Genomic DNA, 24831 nt, shown 5'->3' with positions numbered 1-24831 from the left:
TGAACCTATTCACACTCCACTACCTACAAAATAAATAAATAAATAAATTTTGATTTTTTTTAAGCTACTAAATTTGAGGGTGGTTTGTTACACAGCAATATATTTATCTTTTATATCATTTTACTTGTCAACTCCATAAAAAACTTTATGAGAATTGGGAAATTAGCTCAGTGGTAAAAAGTGCTTACCTAGCATGCCCTAGGCCCTTGGTTCAATCCCAGCATCACAAATTATTTTTGTATGTCCTACAATTATTTCATCTCCATTTCAAGTGTTTCTCTGTTTGATTCTGGGACTGATTGGACAAGAATATATTTATCCGTTAAGAAATAAACGAAAAGCCATGCATATGTGTTGAGAGCCACAGCCAAAGGGGCCCCAGCAAACTTCCAGCTGCCGGCTGATGATTGGCTCACAGCGGCCCCAGCAACATCTAGCTGATTGGCTCCTCTGCAGTGATGTTCATTGGGCTGTTTCCCCGCCCTTCAGACTGCCAGCTGATGATTGGTTCACAGTGGCCACAGCAACATCTAGCTGATTGGCTCCTCTGCAGTGATGTTCATTGGGCTATTTCCCTGCCCTTCAGACTGCCAGCTGATGATTGGCTCACAGTGGCCCCAGCAACATCTAGCTGATTGGCTCCTCCACGGAGCTGCTCATTAGGGGACTTCTTTGACTCCGCCCACACGACCCAGCCAATCGGCCTCAAGAGCAGGAGGATTGTGGGAGGTGGTGAGGTTTGTGTGGGGGTGAGAGGCTTGGGGAAGCCGGTGGGGGCAGTTGGGCTCTGAGGGTTTTTTCCTGAGGAGCTGTTTTGTTTGACGTTTGTAGTTCTAAAAATAAAGTTAGTTTCTTTTGACAAGTGGCTCCTGAATTGTGCCCAGCCAGACTGCAGCATTTGGTGGCTTGCACGGGGAGCGACTGAGGGTAAGTAAACTGCTCGCCCCTGAGGGCAGGGCGAGAGGATGGGTAGCCATTCTAAGTTTCCTCTTTTGTTTTGCTTCATTTTTGTTTTAACTTGCCTGTCCCTGGAGATGAGTGAGACGGAAGAAAAACCGCTCACATCTGAGGAAACACTATTTGCGTCTGAGGAACAGATAGGGAGAAAGGACGGATACACATTTCAGGAGGATAGAAAGGCTGATATAATGAATTATTGTTCCATTTTTATTGCATTCTGTCTCGGTTTTGTTTGGCGTCATCTTGTTGGGTTGTATTATAGTAGAAATACGGGATCAGAAATTAGTAAAAAACAAACCGGAAGACTGTTAAGTAAATTATTAGAGGAAGGAGGCTTCCCAGTAAAATCAAGAGCAGTCAGGGCATACGTTGATATAATACAAAAATGTAGCCCATGGCTTTTTAAGGAGGAGTTGTTAGATATATCACAATGGAACCATCATGGTGAAGATTTAAAAAGAATAGAAAAGAACAACCCAGGGACTCTGCCAGTTGGCACATTGCCATTGTGGACGTTCATATCTGGTTTGCTTAGTCCAAAGCCTTCAATTCAGACAAAGGTAGAGGAAGGAGAAGACATATTGATTCAAGTAAAAGAGAAGGTCTCTCAAGTTAGTCAGACAGAGGAAAAGATTCAAGTACAAGAGAAATATTTTTCTCTACACTAGAAGAAGCTATAAATTTTCATAAAAGGTTCCATGTCAATGCTAATACTTTACAAAAGCGTTTTAAAATAACTAAGGAACAAGCTAGACAAATAATAAAACAATGTCAAAATTGTGTGACCTTTTTACCACAAGTTAATCTTGGAGTCAATCCTAGAGGATTGATACCTAACCATATTTGGCAGATGGACGTCACACATTTGCCAGAATTTGGAAAATTAAAATATTTGCATGTTACAATTGATACTTCTTCTGGATTTTTGATGGGCTCCCTTCATGCCGGAGAAAAAACTAAAGATGTTATAGCTCATTGCTTACAAAATTTTGCCACTGTGGGTGTTCCTAAACAGTTAAAAACAGATAATGCAGGGGACAGTGGAGAATGGGATAGACAGCAGAATACATCAGTCACTAGAAAGGCAATTTGTAAATCAATGGAAATGTAACTAATGTGACACAGCAATCTGTATACGGGGTAAAAATGGGAGTTCATAACCCACTTGAATCAATCTGTGAAATATGGTATATTAAGAACTATGTAATGTTTTGAACAACCAACAATAAAATAATAAAAAAAATAAAAACAGATAATGCCCCTGGTTATACTTCTACCTCTTTTAAACAATTTTGCTCATCATTTGGCATTACTCATATAACAGGAATCCCATACAATCCACAGGGACAAGGCATAGTTGAAAGAGCTCATCAAACTATTAAAATATACTTATTAAAGCAAAAAGACGGAATTGGGAAGGGGTATATATTCCCCAAAGATAAACTTAAAATAACCCTTTTTACTCTAAACTTTTTAAATTTGGATTCATCAGGACTTAGTGCTGCAGAAAGGCATATGTGTCCAAAAAATGTACATAAGCCCAAGGTACTTTGGAAAGATATTCTAACAGGACAATGGAAAGGTCCTGACCCAGTAATTGTCTGGAGTCGGGGGTCTGTTTGTGTGTTTCCACAGGGAGAACAGCAGCCGATTTGGATTCCAGAGAGATTAACTAAAGTCCTGACCCAGTGATTGTCTGGAGTCGGGGGCCTGTTTGTGTATTTCCACAGGGAGAACAGCAGCCGATTTGGATTCCAGAGAGATTAACTAAAGCGATTTCTACAGACCAAAAAGAAGATGATTTGGCTCAAATCCATAACAGCTGATATCCAAAACTCCAATTTGGCTATCCTTACATCTGCGACAGAACCAGGATGCTTTTTTCAATATCTATTTTATTATTGTCCTTTCCCATATCATGAAGTTCTATTTTGTTTTGTGAGCTCATACAGACCTAGGTTAATGTTTTGCTGATCAGTTCTATTTTTTTTTTGACTATAGAGTTTTTAAACATTGCAATGGAGATTTCACCTGTAAAAAGTTATAAGGCCTTTACTATTATGTTATGTGTTGTATGTATTATGTGTGCACACTTGTGTTTTGTGTTATATGTTTGAATGTACGTATGTCCATATATCATATATGATGAGCGCTCATGAAAAAATGGATCCAAATATTTTTTTTATTCACGTGATTTAAATGGTTTAATTTAAATTGGGTAAATAACTGTTAAGAATTGTTTTAATATGTAAACAAAAAAGAAGGTTAACAGATCTGTTTGTTTACTTTCACCTTTCCTTTTCATTATATTTAATAATTCTCTTCAAGATAATGTAAATTGTTAAGAAAATTGTTTTCTTTTAGTGCCTTCTGGAATGTTACATAATTTTTTCTTTAGCCATTATTGCTAGAATTCCTATCTTCATCCCAGTGCCGGTGAAGACAAAGATAAAACTAATCTACAGTTTCTGCAATAGCCATCACTGAACTGCTTGCAGAACTTGCCTAAACTATGTGTCACTTGTATGCATTGTGAACTCACTTGTATGCATTGTGAACTATCTGTTGGTGCAGCGACTTGTGGTAGTGTTGAGTATTTTTACTGATGATGTCATCGGTTGTACAATTTTTCCAACAAGAGCCGTCAATTGGCTTGGTGTATCTTCCTCCCTTCTGCTTGTCATGACAAAGACCTCTCCACAGGTGTGGCTGTATACTGGACCGGTAGTCAATGACGGGTAAGATCCAATTACAATGGTACCAACCTAAGACAGGAGGCTGATGCCCTGAGGTCAGCTCATCCGAAGACGGGTAAGGACCATATGTAGTATTGGACAACCTAAGGCAGTCACGGTCCCTAAGCCACATGCTTGTTGTTTAAACAGAGAAGGGGAGATGTTGAGAGCCACAGCCAAAGGGGCCCCAGCAAACTTCCAGCTGCCAGCTGATGATTGGCTCACAGTGGCCCCAGCAACATCTAGCTGATTGGCTCCTCCACGGAGCTGCTCATTAGGGGACTTCTTTGGCTCCGCCCACACAACCCAGCCAATCGGCCTCAAGAGCAGGAGGATTGTGGGAGGTGGTGAGGTTTGTGTGGGGGTGAGAGGCTTGGGGAAGCAGGTGGTGGCAGTTGGGCTCTGAGGGTTTTTTCTTGAGGAGCTGTTTTGTTTTGGCATTTGTAGTTCTAAAAATAAAGTTAGTTTCTTTTGACAAGTGGCTCCTGAATTGTGCCCAGCCAGACTGCAGCACATATGCCTATAATCCCAGTGAGTCGAGAAAATATGGAGGATGGCAAGTTTGAGACCATCCTCAGCAACTAGTGAGACCCTAAGCAACTCAGCAAGACCAGGTCTCAAAATAAAAAAAATAAATAAAAGGTTTGGGATGTGACTCTGTAGTTAATCACTCCTAATCATTTGGGTTCAATCCCCAGTACTAATAAATAAATAAACAAACATCAATTTCTTCCTCAGCTTTTTAAAAATAAATGGGGAATGGAACCCATATATATAAAACTGGGTTTATATTTCGTGGATCATTTTCATTTTCCTACCCAGGTCCTCTTCCAGTTCCTGATTATCCTTTCTGAGGTTTAAGAATGGCTGACCAGGGAAATTACTTTTAGGAAAGGTTCTTGAGGGCCTGATAAAGCAGGATGAGAGAGGTTAGCACATAAGTTATTTCATGTAAACTACTCTTTAAAAAAAAAAACAAAAAAAAAAAAACATTTTTTTAGTTGTCAATGGACTTTTATTTATTTTTTATGCAGTGCTGAGAACTGAACCCAGTACCTCACACATGCCAGGCAAGAGTTCTACCACTGAGCTACAAGTCCAGCCCTAAACTACTCCTTTCAAATCATTTATTTTTTTCTTAGAAGTTAATCTAAACAAGAAGAAGTAGTAATAGCTGTCTACCTATAATGCCAGCAACTCAGGAGGCAGAGGAAGGAGGATGACAAGTTTGATGCTAGTCTCAGGAATTTAGCAAGACCCTCAGCCATGTAGCCTGACCCTGTTCCAAAATAAAAAATAAAAAGGGCTGGTGGGGTAGCTCATTGGTAAAGTGCCTCTTGGGTCCAATCACCCAACTGATATAAACAATCTGCTTATACCACTCTTCACAAGTACTCATTGGCTAGTTTTAGGTCATGTATAATTACGGTCATACATAATAATGTATGGTCAACTCCAAATTAGCAATCTCATTAATAAGATTTCATAGTAAAAGTCCTAATCAAAGCACCACATTAATGTGGTGATGCACATTTTCATGAGATATCCATTTCATGTGACCATTCTAAACTATTTATTTATTTATTTATTTAGGTACCAGAGATTGAACCCAGGGGCACTCAACCACTGAGCCACATCCCCAGCCCTTTTTAATATTTTATTTAGAGACAGGGTCTCACTTAGTTGCTTAGAGCCTCACTAAATTGCTGAGGCTGGCTTTGAACTTGCAATCCTCCTGCTGAGGCTTCAGCTTCCTGAGCTGCTGGGATTCTAGGCAGGGTGCCACCGCGCCTGGCTATATTTTTTTAAAGTATGGAAATCAAGGCATCTGTACCAAAGTTGTTATTAGCTAACACAATTGAAGGAAAGGATAAACAAAGCCAGAACAAAGCCAATACTATGAAAAAAGATCAATTTGATTAAAATGATAACCCTTCTATGTATACTTTACACTGGCTACTTAGAGGAAAGCTCAAATATAAATATCGTCCTACCTCAAAATCAACTCTGAAAAAATAAGCATGTTATATCAGGGAAAATGACACCAAAGGAAAGTTGTAACTTACTCAGATTCATAATAAGTCTGTTACTGAGCTGAAAGAGAATACCAAATCTCTAACTCCATTCTCTGTTTTTCTTACTAAAGTGTCATTCTTGGTGACCCTCTTCCAGTTGACATTTTTTTCCAAGCAAAAGCCACTACAGCAGGCAAGATCAAAAATGAAAATAACTAAAATTATAGAAAAAGTTGGCTTCTCCCTATGGAAATTGACTCAATATTTAATAATGTATGGTGTGCCAAAAGTTACAAACTACACCACCATCTCCAGGTCCGCTTTAACTCAGTCAGGAGGCCATTATCAAAGCATAACTCAATGGTATAAAGCAGAGATCAAGTAGCTGAGAATGTTCCTAGACTGAGGTCTAATGCGGAATGATGGGGATGATCTCATAATGTTTCTTTATGATCTGTAAGTCACATTATTCTGTAACTCTGATGTAAGTGTCAGGATTAGGATTAAGATTCAATCCTCTAAACAGGAAAACAAAATAAGAAGCTGCTACTTTTCTAACTTAAATCTAGAAGTTTGCTACAGCTATCAGACAACTTTCACTTATTTCTAAAATCCAAAATAATTTCAAGGTCTCTTATTATTTTAAATTTCAACATTTGGCAGAAATCAAAAAAATATCTTCAGGCTCAATAATACATTTAAACTTTCATTAAGTGGGCTGGGGATGTGGCTCAAGCGGTAGGGCGCTCGCATGGCATGCGTGCGGCCCGGGTTCGATCCTTGTCCACCGAGAACTAAAAAATAAATATTAAAAATTCTCTCTCTCTCTCTCTCCTCTATCACTCTCTTTTAAAAAAAAAAACTTTCATTAAGTGTTTTCAAAGGTACAGATATAAACAAAGTTTATATTTTACCAATTTCTACAAAAATATCCTTGTAAATGGGTAAGTTTAAAGCCTAAATTCAATTGGGTTGGTATCCATGTTTAGTTTATTATGGTACTTTAGGTGAAGACACGATTTTGTATTATTTAATTACTTAAAGGAATAAGATTTAAAGTGGCAGGTCACAATTACTTCTGAAAAAGCAGGACTTGACTGCAAATATAAGCGTCCCTAAAGCCACCTGGTAAGCTAAAAGTGTGCATTCCACCGTTATTTAGTTATAACACAGAGTCTGGCTTTAAACCTGGGATATACAAAAAGCATCAGATTAAAAGCATCAAATATCAGACTTCATATACAAGTTTGCCATATATAAGCACAGCAAAAGAAAAGCATGATACAAAGTTAAAGAGGTTGGAAGGGGTTACAAAATGTAATCTATGCTCACACTGTTTGAATGTAGAACTGATGGGTAACCACCAACTGATATCTCACACTTCCCACTACCTACATCCCCCATTTGCATCTCCTGAATTTCTCCATAAAACTCATTACTTCTGTTGGGTCTTTGCAACTCTAACCTCCAATTCCTTGCATTTTCCCGAAAGTGATATACTGCAAAGGGTCTCCAAAATTTTACAACCGCACAAGTTTTTTGTTTTGGTTTGGTTTTTACCCTATTAGATATTAGTTTTGTCCAATCCCCTGTACCCATGTTTCCCTGACCAGTTAGCCTCTTTTCATCACCTCCAACTTACTACAATAATTTAGCCTCCCCCTTTCAAACTAGTGTACGTGTCCCTTTTCCTGATCTTTGTAATTCTGGCTCACAGTCAACACACCATACCTCCCCCAAGTACTGTCATCATAGCCCTAGGTCCCCAGTCCTTATCTTCCCTAAGTAAGGCCCCTTCCTTTCCAGAGTTTGTCAACATTAGTTTGGACGAGCTGGAATTCCATCCTCGAGGCAAAGGCTATCTAACCTTGTTCTACAAAATTACAAGCCTCCCTCTGACCCTGACTTTCCTTCCTCCTCCTTTAAACCCATAGGCATCCAGCCTGCCGGTCCCCCCCACCTCCCACCCCAATATCTGTCTTCCCACTCTCCCATGCTTCGCTTCCATTCCCCACTCCCGAATGCACCTCCTTTCCTTGGCCTTACCCGTAACCCTGACACGGGGAAGGCCCTGGCAGTGGCCCCACGGCGCCTCTCCACCAGGCTTCCACAGCTCTTCGATAACTGTCCCCACGCCCCTTTACCTCCAGGGCCCCGCGCGCCGCCTGGAGCCCCCTCCTCCAATAAACTCCTGCTGTCACTTGGCCTTTCTTCCACAAGATGGCGGAGCAGCTGCCCCCACCTATGGGTCCCCTCTGTCACCCCCAGCCTCCTCCCTGGAGCTCGGGTCCCGTCCCTCCAGCAGCCCCGCCGCCAGCCTTGGCCAAGGGTCCCTCTGCCCGCTCCCGCTGTGGACTAGCGGCCCAGGCCCAAGCTCAGAAACGTCTCCAACGCCACCGCCTCCGTCGTTCCCCTGCCTGCACCGTCTCCTCACCATAAACTTGAGCGCTTTCTCCTGCAGCACCGCCTCGGCCGGGTCCATAATCGCCAGGGCCACGGGGTCTGCTCTCCGCCGGGGCCGCCCCTTTGGTGCCAGGCCGCAGCCAACGCAGCGCAGGGATCCCGCCTCCTCTTCCTTCCCCCCGCCCTCTCCTACCTCACGGGCTCAAGCGGGGGTGACGAGAAGGACCAGCGGCTCCGCACGCGCGTGACCCGCTGGCTCACGGGACTTGTAGTTCTGGAGCGTCCCTCGGAGAAAGGCGAGGCCACGCCACGGACCGCAACTCCCGCGGATCACTGCGGCAGGGTTGCGGTAGCCGGCAAGCCAAACCTAGACGACTCGCAGTTTGGGCGAGGAAATCCGCTGGTGGGAATTGTAGTTTATAGATGAGGGGAGGGCGGGGCATGCGTGTCTCCGTGGTTACCGGGAGACGCTAGTGGCGGCTTGTGGGGCATTTGATATCAAGATGGCGACCAATGCCTCACCTGTAACCCAGATACTAGGAGAAACGGAAGACTCGGAGTTCCTCAGGCCTCCCTAACGGTGGTTTTAGAAACATATACGCTCCCACATTTCAAATACCTGGCACCTGCGGGAGGATTGAGACCTATAGTTTCAGATCCAATGGGCACGTGGCAGCAGCTCACAGATTACTGCAGAATTTCAAGATCCTCCTAAGCTATTCTCTCATACCTTTCTCACACCTTTCCTCCCCCATAGTAAGTCAGGAGCAGATAAAACTCAGCTCAGGAAATTCTCGGTGTTTAGCGCTTAGAAAGTAAAGCCTGCTATTCCTAAGCCTGAGATGTAAGTTCTGCACTGACTTAAGTAAGAAGTCCTTCAGTGGTGAAATACAATAACCACCCAGCAAATAAAGCATGTAAGTATTTTCTTTGGCCATAAAAAGAGACCATACAGTTTATTTTGGAAATTTGGTATACCTTAGGATAAAAACAAAAACCTTAGGATTTGGCTAAAGGAAACTTATGATGAGCTGGTACAAAATATCTGAATTTATAAAATAACTGAATTAGTAAAATGCCTTTTACAGCAAAACCTCAGTTGTAAACTATTTTACACATTTGTTCTTTCAATAAATAGTGAGTACACACCATGTGCAGACATTATCTCAATAAATGGGAATTCATTTGTAGACAAGACAGACCTTTCCTTGTGGTGCTTACATTTCTAGTATGTTGACACTTTCCTAGTCATCCCTATGTCCACAGAACTCAACATAATACTTAGCACATTGTAGACTTTCAGTTAATAAAAACTTTGCTCTTGAATTTTTTTTTAAAAAAAGGTCTACACAAGTGCAAACTGTAGAAGACTTAGAACTTGTTGGTTAGAAAACTTCCTGGAAATTTTCATAGAGCTAAGGCAGTAATGTGATATGGTTATCAAAGGAATTATAGGAGCCAGATGCAGCTTGAAGAGAAATAGCATCTTGGGCAAAGAAGCATGGGATCTTACTGTGGTCTGCACCAATAGGACCCCAATTGAAGAACTTTGTTCAGGTGGGCACCATGTTTTATTAAGATCATGAGCAGGAGCATGGCCAAGGACAGGAAGGCCAACCCCAAGGTAGAAAACACTGACAGATGCTTACTCTGAAAAAAATGGCACTGCCAGGCATGGTGATACATGCCTTTAATCCCAGCTGCTCAGGAGGCTGAGACAGAGAGTTTACTCCTGAAACTCACTTGTTTATCTTGGTTATTCATAAAGAAGTATGAAAATATTGCCTGATATGACTGGCCATCACAGAAGGATTCACAAGTTCAAAGCCAGTCTCAGCAACTTAGTGAAGCCCTAAGCAATTCAGTGATACCATGTCTCTAAACAAAATACAAAAAAAGCAGGGAGGGGGTGGAGCGCAGGTGCATGTGGCTCAGTGGTTAAGTGCCTCAATCCCTGTTACCAAAAAAAAAGAAAGAAAAAAACAAAAAACTGGCTATCAGTGACAGTCCTCTTTGTCCAGTCATATAGAAGTGAATACTAGTAAAACAAACACAAGAGTTTTTGTTTAGAAGTCCAGTCAGCTAGACAGTTTATATACATATGGTTTGAAACTGAGCTGGCAGGGGCTGGTCACAAAATGACTGAATCCTCTTAGTTAAAAATTGGCCACTATTGTCAAGCAAATCAAGAAAATTGAATTGAAAATTGCCTTGATTTTCTAAGCCCCCTCAAACAACATGCTTTAGGAAAGTTCAGTGGACTAGGATTTAAGAGACATGGTTCTGGGTTGGGAGGTACAGCTCAATCAATGGTGGACCACGTGCTTAGCATGCGAAAGACCCTGAGAACGATCCTCAGCACTGGAGGAAGATTAAAAAAAAAAAAAAAAAAGAAAGAAAGAAAGAAAAACTTTGTTCTAGATCATTCTTTCACCAGTTAATAGGTTGACTTTGGGCAATTAACAAAACCTTTTTTAGTGCTCCCTTTTGTCATCTGGAAAAGGTTTCTGGTTAACTCTAAAATGTGTGCAATAGGGCGGTTCTTGCTGCCTGGGCGCCTGCTATTTTGGAGTTACGGTGGAGTTCGTTGGGGAGAGCGCGGGCGGAGCCCGGTGGAGGGAGAGAGAGTTCCCAGGGAGTGTGCATGGAATAAAGTTTCCTGTTTGAACATACAAGTGCTTTTGTGGCTGTTCGGTGATTTGTGCCCAGCCAGACTGCGGCACTTTATTCAGAAGAACTGCAGCCCTCTGCCCCAACTCCATTTTTCCATAGGCCTTTATTATATGCAGGCCAAACAAAGAAGCTTTGATGCCAACAAATTACATAAGTGAGCATGCAGCTGTTTATGACCTTGAGTACATATACTGAACAGGGTATTTATGACCTTGGCTACATACTTAAATCAGCTCACTGAAAGTCTTGGTGAGGAAGCCATCTTGGGTCTGCCCTACACCTGAGTTGGATCCCAACCCTACAAAAAAGAAAACCCAGGCTTGGTCTTAAAGTTGTGATCCTCCTGCCTCAGCCTGTGTCTCTGGGATTACAGGCATGTGCCACAGTGCCCAACTCCTAACTTCCTATTTAAAATCTTGTAGCACTCCTTAACTTATTCTTGTCTATTAATGTCTGTATTTTGCCAGAATTCATCAAATATTTTTTCTAATACCTCCACATACCTCAGTGGTAAAACACCCCTGGGCCCAACTAAAAAAAAAAAAAAAGATCTTTTGTCTGGTTTCAAGACCTTTATAATCTTACCCAGTTCTCTTTCAGCATCACTTCCCAGTTTGTTTTCCTATGCCTCTCCGATCCAAATCAGATCATACTTCTCACCTTTATCTACTCAGCATACTCCTGCTTCTTGGCCTTAGCTTAGGTTAATCATTTTGCAGTCCTAGGAGGCTTCCCTTTTCTTTTTTACTCATTTTTTTCAAGGTTCCACTGGAATTTTACTTTAAAAAATATTTACCAGGACTGGCATGCGTGCGGCCTGGGTTCTATCCTCAACCACATACAAAGATGTTGTGTCCGTCAAAAACTAAAAAATAAATATTAAAAAACATTCTCTCTCTCTCTTTAAAAAAAAAAATTAGCTAGGGGCTGGGGATATAACTCAATTCTAGAGATTTGCCTAGCATGTGAGTAAACCTGGGCTCCATCCCCAGCACAGCAAAATTTTAAAATTTTAAAAAGAAAGAGAAAAGAGGGCGGGGGAAGAGATAGAGAGAGAGAAGAAAATTACCTAATTATTTATCTTTTATCACCATAGCCCGATCCCTTTTTCCTTCCTCCATAGGCAATGTTTATCCTTTTGTTTATATAATTCTTGCAAAATAGATATTGTTTTATGAACTATTAGTTTTTTAGCAGTTAATAACACTTTTTATTATTTATTTTTGGTAGGTACTGGGGATTGAATCCAGGGGCACTTAACCACTGAGCCACATTCCCAGCCTATATATATATATATATATATATATATATATATATATATATTCATATATATTCATGAATGACCAGCTGAGGCTGTTCTTGAACTCCCAATCCTCCTGCCTGAGCCTCCTGAGTCACTGGGATTACAGGCGTGTGCCGTCACTCCCAGCAAGATTGTATGTATGCTGTTACCTTGTTTCCTGCTTTTTGTTTTTTTCTCAGGTCCTTGGTTATCCATAAAGAAGTATGAATGAATAACCTGCTCTGCTGCTAAGCTATATCCTCAACCCCCAATAACACTTTTACTTAGAATATGCAGGAGAGAAATGGTTCTAAATTATCATATATTAATCATTTTGCAGTATGTTACAATGATAATATTACTAGTAACTCAGCATTAGATAAGTATTAGCACTTGGGGTGGTCAATATAAGGATTACAAAGCATAAGGAATAACCAATATGTTTGTGCAGTGACCCAGAGTGTTCCCTGGATCTTTAGGGAAGGGGAGATGTAAAAAAAGTTCAGAGGAGGCATCCTTGATGGGGGAAGGAAGTGATGAAGCCCCAGAGGAAGGGATTGCAGACAACAGCACAGGAACAACCAGGTATTTTGACCTCCTTCAGACAGGAATGATGTGAAGCTGGTACAAGTCATGTCAATGTCCTTTGGGACAAAAAAAATTTCAGGTTAAAGTTCTGTAAAATGGTAGTTAGGAACAGAAACAACTCCATGTGGGCCAGTCTCTCTCCCAACCACATCCATTTTCCTGTTGAAAAAGGCTGAAATAATCACTTATCTTAAAGTTGCCACTCTCATCCAGAAAGTGGCCTGGGTTAAACATCGCCAGGCTGGAGAATTTTGTCATTATGCAGCATAGAAGTCAGCAATGTTATTATGGTTGTGCCCTTTGCAATAAGGTAGTTTCTGAATTTAATGTCACAGGTCACTGCATGGGGCAGGGTGGTGGGGATGTGGTTAATGTATCTCTGGATCTTATGCACTATAGCATCCATGTGGGGCATGTGCTTCCTATCCTGCATGCAAGGGCTCTGGTGTCTGCCAACCACATAGTCAATCTCTTCTTAGACATTAGCAGTGAACTCTGGTATTCTCTACCTCCCGTACCCTACTCTACCACACTTGGCATTATCCAGCTTTCCTCTCTCTCTCTCTCTCTCTCTCTCTCTCTCTCTCTCTCTCTCTCTCTCTCTCTTTCTCTCTCTCTTGTCAGTCTATGAATTTTACCTTCTCTATGAAACCCTCAGTCCACAATGCTTCTTTAAGCATACTAATCTGTTCTTCCAACCCCCATGTCTGTCGTGAGTGTTTGGTATTTCAGGCTGGAGCCAAAAATTGTGCACACATGCCTGTGCGTTCCCCTTTCCCTGTACCCAGTTGAGTTCTCAATCCCGATGGCACAAAGAGTCATTTGAGGTGCTTTGTAAAAAAATATTGATGCCCGAGTTCTACCCCCCACACCCCCACCCATATCGTGATTTAATAGCTCCATTGTAGGCCCTGAGCAATGGTAATTTTAAAAGATCCCCAGGTGGTTCTAACTAGGTTTGAGACCACAGCCTTGGATATTATATGCCCAGTGCCTACTTGCTGATCTCTGGCTCTCCAGAGGTACTCTCCATGCCTAATTTGCCTTCCAAACTCTTTCCTGCAAAATATACCCCTCTATTTCTCAAGGACATCCAACCTAACCTCAAGGTTGACTGGAAGCATAGGAATTGATTAACTGATAAAAACCCAGCAACTATTTCATGTCTGATAGGCTTAATCTTGGGGTAAAGATGTCTGTTCAAAGAGTTGGGAAAGGTTATTTATATTTAAATTGGCAGGAGTGATACTGGAAGCTAAAGAAAGAATGTTCCCCCCTTTTCCCCACTTCCTTGTCCTCACAAATGATCAAAAGTCAGTTCTTCACTTCTGAGAGTTTGCTAGCCCCATTGGACCTCCTCAGGACACTCTGCCAAAGTGGAAGGAGAATTAACAGAGAATTGTGATCCAGACTAGTTTTCCTTAATGGATGTTCCCACTGTCACAGGCCAGGGCCATTATAATGGCCAGTCCCCTGAAGCACAACTCTGTGGGGTAGGGATGGGGTGGAATGGTGATGTAAAACACAGGAAAGATTATTTTAGACAAAAGTAACTAACTGTAAGTTTGTTTTGTTTTTTACATTTTTTTAAAGTTGTACATAAATGCAATACCTTTATTCATTTTATGTGGTGCTGAGGATCTAACCCAGTGCCTCACATGTGCAAGGCAAGTGCTCCACCATTGAGCCACAACCCCGGCCCACTAACTACATGTTTGATGGTACATTTGGGGAACCAAAACAAAGTCAGTGTGACTTAGGGGAAGAGTGGCACTGGCAGAGAAACTGTATGGAGCTCTATAGGAAGCCATTATTCAGTCAGCACATGCTAGTCAGGTGAACTAGCTGACATCCTTTGTAACTGGGGTCAGTGTTTGTACCCTACCAGCTATAAAATATCTTGACTCTCACCCCAGCTTACAGGCCAACTTACAGCATTCAGACTTTATCCTGAGGGCTGTGGGAAACTACTGAAAAATGTTAAGCAGAGCTGTAGCATGGTCAGATTTGTATTTTTAGAAAATCACTCAGAGCCCAGGGTGGAGAATAGATTAGAATGGAGCACAGCTGGAGGCTGGAAAAAAAGGATTATGAGGTTGCTGAAATCTTCCTGGGAGAGATGATGGCAGCCTAAATGAGGGAGGTGGTGAGAATAGAATGAAGTAGATGGATTCCAGAGACACTAAGAAGATAAAATCAGTGAGACTTGGTGATTGATTAGATATGTCATGGATGATGTCAAAGGGATGTGTCAAAGATAACTTCTAGGTATCTGTCTCAGGAAACAGGATGAATGAGAGGTGCCATTTTTTGAGACAGGGAGCACAACGGAAGGAGCAGGTGGTGGGGAGATAATCAGTTCTTTTCTGGACATATTGCTTCAAGGTGCCTGTGAGACTTCCACATGGATTCAGACTTCGGGGAGGTCATTGAATATTTGGAACTGAAAATGGAGAAAAGGGCTGGCAGATAGGGGTCTGTGGCATATAGTTGGTAACTAAAGCCCCCCCAGGAAAGTATAAAATCACCCAGGGAAAGCACAAGCAATAGAAAGCAACAGGGCTAGGACAGAACCCCAAAGAGGATCATGAGTTCAAAGCCAGCCTCAGCAGATTAGCAAGGCCCTAAGCAATTCAGTGAGACCCTGTCTCTAAAGAAAATATAAAAAAGGGTTGGGGATGTGGATCAGTGGTTAAGTATCCCTGGGTTCAATCCCTGATACCAAAAGAAAGAATATTCCTTGTTTTATTTGAAAGAGAAGAGACAGTTCAGTAGAAAGTAAAGAGGCACAACAACGAAATACAATGAATGATCCCTGATTAATGGACCCTGGAATAATTCATATTCATTCTCTCTCTCTCTCTCTCTCTCTCTCTCTCTCTCTCTCAATATGGGCAGCAGATTTAAGTAAGAATGTTTTATCAATGTTAAAATTCCTGAATGTAATAATTCCTGAGACTAAAAGAATCAGAATATCCTTTCTCCTAGGAGGTTGAAATACTCTGAGTAAAATACTACGATGGCCTCTGCTAACTCTCAAATGATTAGAGTGCATGTAGGAAGACAAGGGAAAGAGAAAGGGAAGGAAGGAGGAAGAGGGGGAGAGAACCACAACAAATGCGGCAAAATGTTAAGAAAAAACTGGCAAAACTAAGTGAAGGGTTATAGTAATTTATTTTACTCTCTCAGTTTTTCAAAGGGTTTAACCTGGATTAAATTCCTAGCACTGCAAAGAAGCAGGAGAAGGAGAAGAAAGAAGAGACAAGAGAAAGAAAAAAACTTTATCCAAAATAAAAACTTGGGCTGAGCATTGTGGCACACACCTGTAATTCCAGCAACTCTGGAGACTGAGACAGGAGGATCTTCAAGTTTGAAGACAACTTCAGAAATTTAGTGAGGTCCTAAGCAATTTAGCAGAACCCTGTTTCAAAATTAAAAAAAGGACTATGGATGTAGCTCAGTTTTAAGCAGCCCTAGTTACCACCTTCACCTCCAAAAAAATAAATAAAACTTAGGAAATAAAAAGAATTAAGAAGCCAGGTGCAGGCTGGGTATGGTGGTGCAGACCTGTAATCCCAGCAATTTGGGAGGCTGAGATAGGAGGACTGCAAGTTCAGGGGTACTCAACCACTGAGCCACATCCCCAGCACTATTTTGGATTTTATTTAGAGACAGGGTCTCACTGAGTAGCTTAGCACCTCGCTTTTGCTGAGGCTGGCTTTGAATTTATGATCCTCCTGCCTCAGCCTCCCAAGCCACTGGGATTATAGGCATGTGCCACCAGGCATAGCATCTTTAAAAAATTTTTTAAATAGTATAAGTTACTTAGGCTGGCCTAGAACTTGTGATTCTCCTGCCTCAACCTACCTGGTAGTTGGGATTACAGGCATTACCCCATTGTGCCCAACTAGAGAAAAAATTTTGAGAGGAACAGTTCTAAGGAAGGAGCCAGGACAGTTACACAAAGAGGTTGGATTCCTGTCCCAGAATATCTGTCTTCTTGGTTTCTCCCGTGATTGACCCTTCTGTCATAACAGCACCTGGGTCCTAGGAGCTCATAACTTTTTTTTCACACTTGCCCAAATTTGGCTTGGTTTGTCTTTGCCAAAGCCAAAATAGGTGATCTTTTTTTTTTTTTTATGTGGTGCTGGGGATTGAACCCAGCGTCTTGTGCATGGGAGGCAAGCACTCTACCGACTGAGCTACATCCCCAGCCCCTAAACAGGTGATTTTTTAAAAAAGCACCTTAATTCAGAAACAATAGCAAAACAATCAAGAAAAAAAAAATGGAATCACATACATATGCATGCATGCACACACACAAAGGGGAAAAGAGCATAGAACATGCCAAGTGTGGTGGCACACACCTGTAATTCCTGTGACTTGGGAGGCTGAGGCAGGAGGATGGCAAGTTCTTTTTTTTTTTTTTTAAGAGAGAGTGAGAGAGGGGGGAGAGAGAGAGAGAGAAAGAATTTTTAATATTTATTTTTTAGTTCTCGGCGGACACAACATCTTTGTTTGTATGTGGTGCTGAGGATCAAACCCTGGCCGCACGCATGCCAGGCGAGCGCGCTACCGCTTGAGCCACATCCCCAGCCCCGAGGATGGCAAGTTCAAGGCCAGCCTCAGCAATTTAATGAGACTCTGTCTCAAAAAAGGGGGTGGGGCACGGGGGCTGAGGATGTTAAGTGGTTAAGTGACTCTGAGTTCAATCACTGGTATCCCCCCACAAAAAAAAGCATGGAACATGTATGTGTGTGTATGCACATATGTATATATTTAACTTTCAATTATGTAAACTCTCAAGCATATAGACAGGTAAAGAGAAAAATAAAAATTTCCTTTTACTCATTACCCAGCTTCAAAAATATTAACCTTTGGCCACTTCTTCCCCCTTTGAATTATATTGGTGCAAATCTCATATCATTTCATCCATAAATAAATCAGTAGCTATGATATACAAGGTTAAAAAGGTCTGTACTGATTTCTGACCCCAAAGTATTCCTGAGCATACATTTCTCATCCTTAGCAAGCACCTTTCTGCAGAGTTTTTAAAAATATTTTTTTAGTTGTTGGTGGATCTTATTTTATTTATTATTTATATGTGGTGCTGAAAATTGAACCCAGTGCCTCAAACAGGCTAAGCAAGCACTCTACCACTGAATCATAACCCCACCCCTCTGCACAATTATTAAATGGACATGAGACTGAGTGCTATTCTCTGGCGTCTGTCAGAAAACTGTCCAAAACATGTGTGTCCCAGCTGTCAGAAAGCAATCTACATAAACTTTATCCCCAGTCCCTGTGTTCTCCCTGCTGGTTCCAATCCTGGTTTATGGGTCTGCCTAGCCGTAGCTGAGCCTAGGAGATTGACCCCTCTGATTCAGGCTTAGTCTAAGTTCTACTGGGTCAGGGGGAGACAATCCATGTAAAGCAGCTTACTCATGCCCAGTTCATGGTAAGAACTCAGTAAATATCAGACAGAAGAGGTGCTGCCGCTGCTGATGATAACAAGGACCTGAAAGAGAATCCTGTCAAGGACTCAGCCCCAGAGCGGACACAGCAAAGAGTCATTTACCAGAATTTGGCTTTGGGGCCTTAACTTGAATCTATGTATGACCAAGTAGGTTTTTTTTTTTTAATAGACAGTCTTTTAAAATATATAATACATATTAGTGGGGGCTGGGATTGTGGCTCAGAGGTAGAGCCCTCTCCTAGCATTTGTGAAGCACTGGGTTTCGATCCTCAGCACCACATAAATATAAAATAAAGATCTTGTGACGGTCTATAACTAAAAAATAAATATAAAAAATGCATATTAGTGCATTATAGTTCTACATAACAATGATATTTATTTTGATATATTCATAAATACAAATAACTTAGTTTGCTCTATTTTAATCCTAAATAGTTTTTTGTAGGTTTCTTTGAATTTACCTTCTCTGAACACAGGGAAAATATGCAAAGGATTGTAAAGCTGGTAATAATTGAAAGTTCTAATTATTTGGTTATGAGAATTCACCTCCCAACAATTTCCCCAAAGCAGTTATTGAAAAACCAGCCTCTACCTCAGAGCAAAGCCTGTCCAAGGAAGGGACATGGCCTTAGTCCTTGGAAAAACCCACAGAGCACTCCTAAGCACATTCCCACCCTGCTAAGTTGTTTATCTACAAATAACAGGAGAGATCTGCTGCGCCAGGTGTCCCTGACTCAGTCAGGCTAGGTGGGGATCCATAGCAGCCCCCTAGCAGCCAACAATCAGCATGAGACAGGGAAATACCTGGGATGCCAGATAACCCTCCCAGTGGTTTATAGTGGTTGATAACAAGTTGGGAAACCATGTAGTTCAGCACGTACACCCCTCTTGGCTCAAACCAATCAGTTCAAACGAATACCCCTTTTGTACTGACCAATCACCCCTACCCAACTTGTTCCCGCCAGTGAATGTGCTAATCATGTTTTAGAGTTGTTATTTGATTTTCCCACCGTGTGTAATGATTTGCTAAAAGAGGCTATGATGTATGTGAAGTCCCTGCCCTCTCCAAAGAATGTATAAAACTGCTGCAAACCCTGGGCTGGGGGCCTCTCAGCGTCACCAGTTGCTGTGTGTGTGTGTGTGCGCACGCAGAGGACCGAGCTAGCTCACAATAAACACCTCTTTGCTGCTTACATCGATCTTGGGTCTCTGGTGGTCTTTGGGGGTCCTGAATTCAAGCATAACATTATCTGTTGGGGAAGGGGTCAGAATTTGGGAGACATAATTGAAAGAGGATCTGAGCATTGACTGGGGTGGAAGTAGAAGAGAGAGGAGGTAAATAGAAGGGTGTGTACTGCCTTCCAGAAGTGTCAGGGTCGTGAAGGCCCTATACTGATATGGGCAGAAGGAGAAAGATGAGAGAGCCACAGAGCTGCCCTTGAATTGTCAGGTCTCTATGGATGGGTAAAACATTTGTATTCCACTCGTCAGTACTAGATGAGAACTTGAATGGTTCCAGCCAAACTCTTTGGGGTCATGGACTATGCTGCCTGCTCCCTTCAGTGCCAAGGCATCTGCATCAACCTTACTTTGGGAACAAATGAGTGTAGCTTCTAAGACCACCAATGAAACTCTCAATTCTGAACCTCTGCACTCCTGAACAGAGCTACTTTGTGATTCTCTCACTAATAATTGTAAAGTACCAGAGAAACGAGGCAGCTCAGAGTCTTAGTTCAAGGACAAATCCATTGAGGACAAACTGAAGATTAACTTCAAAGAGTGCCTAAGATAAATCCTACTCAAACATTTCTGGGAAGGAAAAAAAATCAAAATAAAAGTTCATATTCTTCCCTTTCTCTACCTCACTAAGGAGTTGAGGCTTATATTGATGAACTTTAATTTTTCTGAAAAGAGAAGGTAGTTCTGTGTAAAAAGAGGCAGAGAACTGAATGTGGCAGTATGTGCTATAGTCCCCACTATTTGGGAGGCTGAAGCACAAAGATTCCTTGAACCCAGGAGTTCCAGACCAACCAGGGCAATATAGAGAGACCCCCCCAAAGTCAGAGGGGAAAAATTCCTCACTTGAGATCAGGTATGTCCCATTTTGGAGCCTTTACCCCTGGCTGTACCACCAGCCCAAACTGCTCTTTCCCCTCTCATGACTGGCTGCTCCTTAGCCCTGAATCATTACAGCATCCAATTAGTTTCTTCAGGATTAGCAATTTGAAATTTGTAATTATCATTGGGTGCCTGTGGTGCATGACTGTAATCCCAGAGATTTCAGAGGCCAAGGCAGAAGGATCACAAGTTTGAGGCCGGCCAGGACAATTTAGCAAGACTCTCTTAAAATAAAATTTAAAAAAAGGACTGTGGATCTAGCTCAGTGATAGAACATCCCTTGGGTTCAATTCCCAGTACCAGAGGGGCGGGGGTGGGGGTGGGATGTCATTATTGTTTGTTATTTGAACCATGAAAGCAGGAACCAGGTATCCTGTTCATCATTATCTCTCCCCAGCATCTAATGTGGTAGGTGCTCAATAGATATTTGTGGAAGGAAAGGAAGGGAAGAAAAGACAAATATTTGGGGTGGAGAAGCTTTTATAAGAAGTCTTTATCTGGCACAGCAGGGCATATCTGTAATCCTAGTGACTCTGGAAGTTGAGGCAAAATGATTAAAAGTTTGAGGCCAGCCTGAGCAATTTAGAAAGACCCTATCTCAAAATAAAAAAATAAAGAGGGATGGGAATGTAGCACACTGGAAAAGCACCCCTGGTTCAATCCCCAGTCTTACTCTAAGAAAAAAAAAAAGACCAATGGAGGAATTTCGCCTTTGGCTGCTCCTTTAAGAGACCAAAGACAAACTCCTCAGTGCTAGAGCCAAATTTGTTATGCAAAAAAAAAAAAAAAAAAAAAAAAAAAAAAAGAGGCTCCATGCTAGCTACATGGGTGTATTCTCTTTGAAAGAATTGATCAAGCTGTAATTTTATTACTATGAGTACTTTTCTGTATGTATGTGACACTTAAATAAAAACCACATTGAGGGGCTCAGCAGTAAATCGCTTGCCTAGCATGTGTGAGGCTCTGGGTTCAATCCTCAGCCCCACATAAAATAAATGTATTGTGTCCAACTACAAGTAAAAATATATATATTAAAAAAAAAATTGAAGAAAGAGTGAGAGAAGGAAAGAGGCCATACTAGGCCCAGATGTGTAAAACACAAACACAGAGCTGAACGTGATGGCACAGGCCTGTAATCCCAGTAGCTCCAGAGGCTGAGGCAGAAGGATCACAAATTCAAAGCCAGTCTTAGCAACTTAGTGAGGCCCTGACCCAAAATAAAATATAAAAAGGGCTGAGGATGTGGCTCAGTGGTTAAGCACCCTCAGTATCCCACCAAAAAAACCCCACAAGCACACAGGTGGGCAATGGAGGAACAAGCATGGGGACCAGAGTGAATTGGAACAAAGAAAAAAGGACATGTATGAGAGGCTACAGAGAGCAGGGGGAGTAGAGGTGAGGGCTGCCTAGGGTCAAATAAATTAGTGATGATCTATGTTGGTAAAGATTGCGCCCAGACTGCTTCTCTTCAGGGAGCTCAGGTCCATGACACACTGAATGGCACGTGCAAACTGTCACCTCCAATCCCTGTGAATGGCGTGAACTCTCTGCCAATGAGGAAGTAACAGCTCACTTGCTTTGCTCCTTCTCACCCTGTGTTAAGCCCATAAAAATCAACACCCTGTTTCTCTCTCCCTCCCTCCCTCTCCCTCCCCCTCTCCCTCCCTCTCCCTCCCCCTCTCCCTCCCTCTCCCTCCCCCTCTCCCTCTCTCTCCCTCCCTCCCTCTCCCTCCCCCTCTCCCTCCCTCTCCCTCCCCCTCTCCCTCCCTCTCCCTCCCCCTCTCCCTCCCTCTCCCTCCCCCTCTCCCTCCCTCTCCCTCCCCCTCTCCCTCCCTCTCCCTCCCCCTCTCCCTCTCTCTCCCTCTCCTTCTGCCTCCCTCTCCCTCCCTCACTCTCCCTCCCTCTCTCCCTCTCCCTCCCTCCCTCGTTCCCTCTCTCCCTCTCCCTCCCTCCCTCTCCCTCCCTCTCTCCCTCTCCCTCTCTCCTTCCCTCTCTCCCTCTCCCTCTCCCTCTCTCCCCCTCTCTCCCTCTCCCTCTCCCTCCCTCCCTCTCCCTCCCTCTCTCCCTCTCCCTCCCTCTCTCCCTCTCCCTCCCTCTCTCCCTCTCCCTCCCTCTCTCCCTCTCCCTCCCTCTCTCCCTCTCCCTCTCTCCTTCCCTCTCTCCCTCTCCCTCTCCCTCTCTCCCCCTCTCCACTTCCCTCCCTCTCTCCCTCTCCCTCTCCCTCCTTCTCCCTCTCTCCCTCTCCCTCTCCCTCCCCCTCCCCTCTCCTCCCTCTCCTCCCTCTCCTCCCTCTCCTCCCTCTCCTCTCCCCCTCTCCTCCCCCTCTCCTCCCCTTCTCCTCTGCGACTGGCCGCTAGAGTCCTGCTAATTCAGGATCCCTATATTCTAAGATTCTGGTCAAGAGGATGGGGGAAATCAGTGAATCTGCATTTTAACCAGCTTCCCAGAAGACTTGGGTAAAAGATTGTCCTCTGGCCATAATTTGAGAAAACAGAATAGTTCCTCACTCTCTCATGCCACCTATTCTGGTCAGATACTTGTTGATTTTGATGAAGCTCAAATGTAGTATCAAAGTGATATAGAAGGCTATTTCTAGCTTTCTAGCTTAAATCAGAATTAGATGCTACTATTGAAAAACACTGTGTGAACTTTCAATTATTTGGCCCTTTTCTTAGTTTTATGGTTAAAAGCACAGGCTCAAAATCTGAGCTCAATTCCTGGGCCAGTTAGTTATTTAACTTCTCTAAGCCTCAGTTTCTTTTTCTGAAAAATGGGATAGATAATAGAATCTACCTCATAGGATCATTATAAGGATAAGTTAATGGGTGAATGCATTTCCCCCAGTGTTTGGCACATGGTAAATCGATTACATGAAGACAGTGATCCTTGTTCCCTTATTAGTCCCTCCTAGCCCTTCTTCCTGCTGGCTTCCTCCCCACCACTGAGTAATAGAAAGAACTTGAGAAGTAATTTGGCCTTAGTTTTGTAGATGAGGTTCAAAACATCTTCCATCCTCCAGAAATTCTTTTCCTCTTACAAAATCTCCCTCCCTCGTGCCAGGGAAACCAGGGAGGAAGAAATCTGGCCTCCATAGACCTCTATCAACATCTATGTAAAAAAGGGTCTTCACTGATTCCTTAGAAAACTTGGAATGGAACCACCATTTGACCTCAGTCTATATCCAAAGAACTTAAAATCAGCCTACTATAGTGACACAGCCACATCAACCAAAACAGCTCAATTCACAATAGCTAAACTGGGTGTATGGAGTGAATAGTAGTTAAATAAGTATTAGGTATTGTATGGAGTGAATATTAACTTTAGGTAAACATGTTTTGATGTTGTGCTACAAGTGTGCAGCATGTTAGGTATAGATAATATTAACTTTAGGTAAATATGTTTTGATGTTGCGCTACAAGTGTGCAGTGTGTTAGGTATAGATAAGATAGTGATGAGTGCGAAGTGTGTTAGGTATGGATAAGGTAGTGAAAAACAAATGATGTAAGGGAAAAACCCCAATAAGATGTAAACAAATTAGGTAATGGTTTAAGCTTAGTATAAATATAAGGCACGGAGGACAGGCAGCACCTCTCAGGTCAGGCACTGACACCAGCCGCCTGATTGGTCCGTCCGGTCTCTGCTCCGCTGCTGCTGTGTGAGGACTGCTGTGAGAATAAACGAAGCATTGGAAAGACATCTCCGTGAGTCGGTGTGGTGTGTTCGTGTCGCCGGGGATTCTGGTCCGGGTAGGACACGGCCGGGGACCCGCCTGCGGTGGACCTCCGGTGGACCTCCGAGACCAAGGCCCGCTCCAGCTTCGGGAGCTGCTCGCGACACTGGGGAATCAACCTAAATGCCCTTCAACAGATGAATGGATAAAGAAACTGTGGTACATATACACAATGGAATATTACTTAGCATTAAAAGAGAACAAAATTATGACATTTGCATGTAAATGGATGGAACTGGAGAATATCATGCTAAGCAAAGTAAGCCAATCCCCCAAAATCAAAAGCCAAATGTTCTCTCTGATGGGTAGACCCATAATGGGCGGAGGGGGGGATGTGTGGGGAGAATGGAGGACTTTTATTGGGCAAAGGGGAGGGAGGGAAAGGGAATGGGTATAGGGGTAGGAAAGATGGTGGAATGCCATGAACATCATTACCCTAGGTTCATGTATGACAGCACGTGTGGTGCAACTTTACATCTTGTTCAACCAGAGAAATGAAAAGCTGTGCTCCATTTGGGTACAATGAATCGAAATGCATTCTGCTATTGTGTATGACTAATTAGAACAAATATAAATATAAATATATATATATATATATATATATATATATATATATATATATATATATATATAAAGAGGGTTACCGTTGAGACTCTTAGTCTTACCTGCCCCCAGATTGTGCTAGTTCTAGGTCATTGATTTTAGCCCCTGGACTTGTGACTTGAAGTTAATTAATGAGCTGATATTGTTGTGCCTCATGAGAATATAGGTCTGCTTATTCTGAACTGTCTCCAGTAGAAATCAGTGGAAACCAGCAAAAAAATTCCTTGGAGGTAGCAGGAAGGCAGGAA

At 42.5% G+C, this 24831-nt stretch overlaps 1 protein-coding gene across 7 annotated transcripts in view; it reads right to left on the bottom strand.

The window, feature by feature from the left end:
- BTRC (beta-transducin repeat containing E3 ubiquitin protein ligase) overlaps positions 1–8307 on the bottom strand; it is a 194340-nt gene extending 186033 nt beyond the window's left edge. For 2 of the 7 annotated variants that reach the window (XM_081267076.1, XM_081267077.1), the window contains exon 1: positions 8145–8307. In XM_081267076.1, the coding sequence (XP_081123202.1) occupies positions 8145–8192 (48 nt within the window). In that variant the 5' untranslated portion in view covers positions 8193–8307. The remainder of the gene's footprint in view (positions 1–8144) is intronic. The other 5 variants (XM_081267072.1, XM_081267073.1, XM_081267074.1 and 2 more) reach the window with 3 other exon arrangements.
- Positions 8308–24831: the final 16524 nt, after the last annotated feature.

The sequence above is a fragment of the Spermophilus citellus genome, assembly GCF_964194105.1.
Source record: "Spermophilus citellus genome assembly, chromosome: 15".
Classification (NCBI taxonomy): Eukaryota; Metazoa; Chordata; class Mammalia; order Rodentia; family Sciuridae; genus Spermophilus; species Spermophilus citellus.
This window is presented reverse-complemented; position numbering and strand designations above follow the sequence as displayed.